General features: G+C 45.8%; 1 protein-coding gene across 5 annotated transcripts in view; it reads right to left on the bottom strand.

Moving 5' to 3' along the window:
- Positions 1 to 1,200: 1,200 nt before the first annotated feature.
- Positions 1,201 to 6,000, bottom strand: part of ABCC5 (ATP binding cassette subfamily C member 5) — an 80,029-nt gene continuing 75,229 nt past the window's right edge. For all 5 annotated transcript variants that reach the window (XM_060639346.3, XM_060639345.3, XM_060639347.3 and 2 more), the window contains 2 exons: positions 5,255 to 5,419; positions 1,201 to 2,657 (listed from right to left, as the gene is read on the bottom strand). In XM_060639346.3, coding sequence (XP_060495329.1) covers positions 2,556 to 2,657; positions 5,255 to 5,419 — 267 coding nt within the window. In that variant the 3' untranslated portion in view covers positions 1,201 to 2,555. The remainder of the gene's footprint in view (positions 2,658 to 5,254; positions 5,420 to 6,000) is intronic.

Here is a 6,000-nt window from a genome sequence, read left to right as displayed (position 1 = left end):
GAGTTTCATGCTCTACCGACTGAGCCAGCGAGGTGCTCCAAAACATGGCTTTTTTAAATAAGAGAGATTCCAAGCTAATAGCCAAGACTTAAAGGTGTGAAAAATATTTTTAGGAATACTGAATAGAAAAGGAGGGTTAGAGCATTGGACACCCTCAATGCCAAGCTAAGGAATATAGGCCACTTTATAGGCAATTGTTCCTTGAAGATTTTTGATGGGTAAAGCATTTGACCAACTTGCATTTTTGGTCAGCATTTGGGCAGTAGAAGGACAATGAGGCAGGGAGACTGGTTATGAGCTGTAGCTACAATATGAAAAAAGAAGGGAGGTGGGCCTTAATTAGGGCAGAGAGAGAGAGAAGGGGGTGGTGGTGGTGATATGTAGGACCTGGAATGACAGAATTTATTTGGGAAGAGACAGGAGAGCAGAAATAATTCCAGGCTTCTAGCCTGGAAGACTAAGGAGGCCCTGGGACTGCTAATTAAGACAGGGAGCATTGTTAGACTTTCGAGAGGCTATTTGAGGCACCTGGAGGACGCCAGTGGCGATGCTCGGCGCTAAGACAGGCCAAGCCCGCAGCTGAAGGTACGTCACTGTGCCTGTAAGAGTGAAAGATCCACTCAGGAGAGAAAAGGCAGGAAACGTCTCCATTTAAGGGGCAAAGCAGGGAGAGGGAGGTGAGAAAAGACCAAGAGAGATAAGAGAACAGCACCAAAAGGAGGGACACTGGAGGAAGGGTCGCATACAGCAGGGGGCTTCAACAGGGTGACCGTGTAGGGGCTCTTCTTGCTGACTCTGTCACCTTCTTGGAAGGTAAACTCAGGGAATCAAAAAACGTGGCTGTTTACCTTAGTGCTATCCAACAGAACATTCTGCAATGATGGGAATGTTCCATACCTGCACCGTCCAGGCCACATACGCCTACCAAGCACTTGCTACGTGACAAGGAGCTGAATTTTTTTAATTTTAAAGTTTATTTATTTTGAGAGAGAGAGAGAGAGGGAGAGAGAACCCCAAGCAGGTCCTGCACTGTCAGCACACAGCCCGATGCAGGGCTCGATCTCACAGGTCATGTGGGATCATGGGTCTTTCTGGCACGTGACTCCCTCGTTGGATATTCAGATCCAAGGCTCTTGTACACCAAAGCCACTACAAAGACATCTTGCTCCCTTCCCAGAAAACTATTTTCTACACCAAGAGTTTTACAAAATCCAAAATAATTTTATTCACTTTTTCAGATTTTTGCTTCCACGAGGTGTTCAGCAAACATGCTAAGGCGACAGAATGTCTAGTTGGTCACGACATGCAACTCTGACCATTCAGTTGATGACAGCAGCGACCACGCCCACCTGAGCTACTGGTCCCACAGCACAAAGGGGGTTTGCGGGAACACACGGAACCACACAGCAATCAGCAACCTGAGGTAGGTCTCTTTACAGTACAAAAAACTTCTACACCAGTGTGAGACACTGATTAGCAAGAGCTGCTTAAAGTCGCAGACTTTGGAGAGAGACAGAGACTGTGTGACAACTGCAGGGAGAGAGAACAGACCCACAAACTCCTGAACCCTGTCACTGAACCGTGGAGGCGTGGGACCAGGCAAATGAAAAAGTACCACCGAAGAAAGCAGCAGCTGGCTCCCGGGTTTGGAGCCAGCGGGTGTAGGAGCTGGAGAGCTCTGTGCAGTGGCCAGCGTTAGGAACCTGAGGCAGTGGGACACTCGGAATAGACTTGATTCTGGTTAAGAAACAACAGCAAAAAGAGGAAGGCAGGAAAAAAAACGCCCCCTGTCCGAGGAATGCTCTTCTGTGATTCTCATTCCCGACGGAGGGAGTGAAAAGGGGTCTGGGGCTTTACCCCACTGCTCTCCCAACAGAAACAGTGAATGACAACAGGACAGAAAGCAGGAGCCCTGAGAATTCACGGCGCTCTGCATGGCCTCCAGCCGCCCCCTCTACCCCACCTGGGAGTGGCTGGGCGGAGGCGCAGAGGGGGCCGCTGGAGGGCCCGCTATTGCCACACATCTTCCTTTTGGACATCCAGAGAACCCGGCACCGTGAAACCACCAGCTGAAGAACAGTATGCTACCCTTCCTATAATCTAATAGCAAAATCAGATCTCTAGTACAGCAAACTGTACAAAAATGATAGAAAGGAATTTGCACTGTTATCAGCACAGTGCTTATTTTAATATAAAATAAACAGCTTACATTTTCACTGTAAATATAGGCTATGTACAGAATTATATATAGATATAGCTACACGTATAAAGCTTCATTATAGGCCTCTGATACATTTATAATAACGGTTCCCTGAACCTTTTAGAGTGCAATTAAGAACAAAAACTAAATTTTGTTTACATGAATATGGAATAAATACGATAATCAAAATATGACTCTCCCTAAAATTGAAACACATAAGCCAATCCTGAACTGCTGTGCGAAAGATAAAATTGGGAAAGGCAAGGTTTCGGCAGGAGGACGTGATGAGGGGCCCGCCCTAGGCAGGGAATGGCAATGCTCCAAGGAAAAGAGACGTGGCAGCAGCAGGGAGGAGTTAGCCCTTGACAGCGACCTTGTTCTCCACAGCGGCAAACATGGCATAGAACCGGGAGCTGTCATTGGACAGAAGGACTGATGGGGTGTCGAACTCCACCACCTGCAAAGGAAAGAGACACATCACTTGGGGTCATTCAGAGGACCACTGCCAGGAAGGGGGCAAACCCCAAGTCCCCCTGGGGAAGAATCGCAGTGATACTTTGATCAGTCCTGCCACGCCCAAATGGGTTCTGCATTTGGTTTTTTGTTTTTACTAACTAGGGTATAAGGAAAGGTTAGGGACAAAGACATCCAGACTTCCTTCACATAAATCTCAGTGGGGGAATAAATTACAGCTCAAGTCAACAGCATAGCAGGCAATTCTCATCTTGTTATACAAACTGATCCCAACCCGATGATGGAAAAAGAACAGCCCAAAATACTGGGTCGGTGGAATAAAAAAGGAAGTAAGGGATCCATCCAGTCGATTATCCATTCTTATGACAGACTTCAGTGTAGCCACTGAAAATCATATTGTAGCAAAAAACTGAATGATATGCTGGCAGAGCCTGCCTTCCACCATAGAGGCAGAAAATGTCACATATTCACTTTCCCAGCTTTTCTTGCTACAGGGCCAAGACATGGGGCATAGCCTTGACCAAGGAGCAGTCTCTGCGGTGCTTCTAGGAAAGGCTGTCCTGCCCACTAGATACAGACATAAGGACAAAGCCTTCCACAGGATTGCCTGTGTGAGGATATGACATTGGGAGCTAGAGCAGACATCCTGCACCATGAAGGGGAGAGAAGGTAGGAGCTGGCTGGAAGCTGACGTTGCTGAGCTGCTGAATAACCAACCATCAGGCCTCCTGCCATGGGATAATGAACTCCCGCCATCCAAGCCTCTTTCATTCTGGTATTGTGTGTCTACAGCAAAGCACATCCTATCTGCTGGAGTCTGTGTGCATACAGGCATGAAAAATGCTGGCAGGGTGCAAATTAATGTATTAATGATGCTTATCCCTGGGGGCATAAATGACTTATTTTTGCTTTTATGCTTTTTTTTTTCCATGTTTTCCTAAAATTACAAGGAATTTTAATGAACACAAAAATTAAGGGATGGGAAGGACAGAGTTCCTCATTAAGAGCCAATCAATCCCCATTCCAAAACATTGAGCCACTCATAGAAACAAAGTGGTGTGCATGTGTGTCTTTAAGAAAGAATTTCCCAGAAGGTGTTCTTGGTCCCATCTACTTTTATTTCATTATATTCTATTTAATACCTATGTACAGAGTAGTAGCTCTGTATATCCAATGTGTAACAGAATCTCACTAAACATTTAGGATAATGCAAACAAAGATGGTAACAAAAGACCATTAATGTTAACATAATTTCAATATGAGGAGAAAAATCATTAACCCTATGTCCTCTCAAACCAAGCTGTGAAGCCCAGACTAAATCTGCAGTGTTAGATGTTTTTCTCAGTACTTCTCTACAAATAGAGGGATAGTGCAGTCCAGTAGTGGAAAGCATGGTTTTGGAGTCACTGGCCTACCTTGCCTCCAACTCTCCCTTCCTGCGGACTGGAGACAGGTTAAATTCCCTGAGCCTGTCTCTTCTTCTGGAAGGTAGGGTTAAAATATCTGTAGCTTTCTCAGAGGTTGTGATGATTAGTTATATATTGAGAGGCAGTATATAAAAGCACTTACTGCGGTGCCTGACATATAATAAACATCCAATGAAAGTGGCTATTATGGTAGAAAGTGGTATTATGGTAACTTGTCTCATATAACACGAGACAAGTTATATATCGTAACTGGCTTGTTCCTGCTACCATCAATTTGCTGCCATCCCAGGGGCACACAAAGGAGGTACCCAGCCAACACAAATCTGCTTAACATCTTAAGTGACATACTTAACGTCTATCATGTGCAAAGAACATAGTACAGAGCCCTGCCAGGGACCCAAAGATGAATGAAGTATGACCCATGACTCTAGAGAGCTTACAGTCTAATAGGGGAGAAAGAGCATTAGCCAGTTACCATCAGAGGAGGCAGAAGAGGTACACATACAGTTTAAGGTGGCAGAGGCAATCAGGGCATTTAAGCCATGTCTTTCTTGAGAGACAGGCAGACTGTATGCAGACAGATGTAGGGATGTGGGCGAGGGGACAAGAGGAAAAGGTGCTGGAGGTAGATGGAACCAAGTGAGGGAAGAACAGAGGAGAGAACCAGCTTAGGGTATGCAAGACTGGTTAGAGCCACCAGCACCTGCAAGGAGAGAGGGGGAAATGAAGGCGGCTAGGCTGGGCCAGATTGTGGGAAAGTTTGGAACAGCCAGATGAGAAGTTTGGCAACACCACATGATTGCAGAGAGCAAACAGAAGGTGGCTGGTCTCAATATGTCTCGGGCAATTCCTGCCTACGTGAGTGAGTTAGTATGAACACATGCTTTCTGACCTAAGTCAAAGTGTCACTTTTACAAGCAACAAAAAAGCAGGTAGTAAAGTATAATGAGAACCCAGGAAGAGTGCTCCTACTCAATCTCTTGATTGGGGGGGCTGTATCCCTCCATGCAGCCGCCAGGTTAGAGCTGCTAAGGATGTTTATCTGAAAGCTAAGAATCGCCCTGAGATGGCAATCAGCCCAGTCCTGCCAGGGGCCAGTTTTCCTCCCAGACAAGGCCACATGCCAAGCCACGGTCCTTCAGGGGCTCAGTACCTGTCCCTGGGCCAGCACCATAATCCTATCGGAGCCTAGGACTGTATGTAGGCGATGGGCAATCGTCAGCATGGTGCAGTCAGCAAATGCTTCTCGGATAGTCTCTTGGATTAGTAAGTCTGTCTCCGTGTCCATGGCGGCTGTGGCTTCATCTAGAATCAAAATCTGCCAGAGAAGAGAGGAGAAAGAGAGATCCAACCAATTTCTTCCTAAGCATTCTACTTAATCTAGGTTTCACTAAAATGTATTTTATTATTTAAACCGTAATCTGTTTTTCCTAAGTAAGTACACACATATGCAAAAGAACCATTTTGCTTAGAACGGAGACAACTTCAAACCCATGTGTTCGCCTTCATTTCCACAAATAAAAGGAAATGCGTGTAATACTGATCTAACAAAATGCTTGCTCCTGCTTGCTCTGTGACTTGGAAAAACATCTTTCTGGATCTTCCTCTTCTGGTTTACAAAACAAGGCGACTGGATTTGATGGCCTGGATATCTCCAAGTCTATGGTTTCCAACAGTACTACAGCTACTCACTGGTCAGAAACAAAAGTCACCTTTGGAAATTAAAGGCTCAGGGAAGTCTGAAGGCTCAAAAACACTTGTATACCCAGATCGTGTCAAGGTTAATTTAGAAGCCTCTCTGGGGACGCTCCTAAAATGCTCCACTGGGCTTCGTGCCAGGAATGCCTTTGGTTCTCTTATGACAGAGAAAGGCTGTTCTTCCTCCCCACCGCTCACCAA

The sequence above is a fragment of the Panthera onca genome, chromosome C2 (genome assembly GCF_046562875.1).
Source record: "Panthera onca isolate mPanOnc1 chromosome C2, mPanOnc1 haplotype 2, whole genome shotgun sequence".
Classification (NCBI taxonomy): domain Eukaryota; kingdom Metazoa; phylum Chordata; class Mammalia; order Carnivora; family Felidae; genus Panthera; species Panthera onca.
This window is presented reverse-complemented; position numbering and strand designations above follow the sequence as displayed.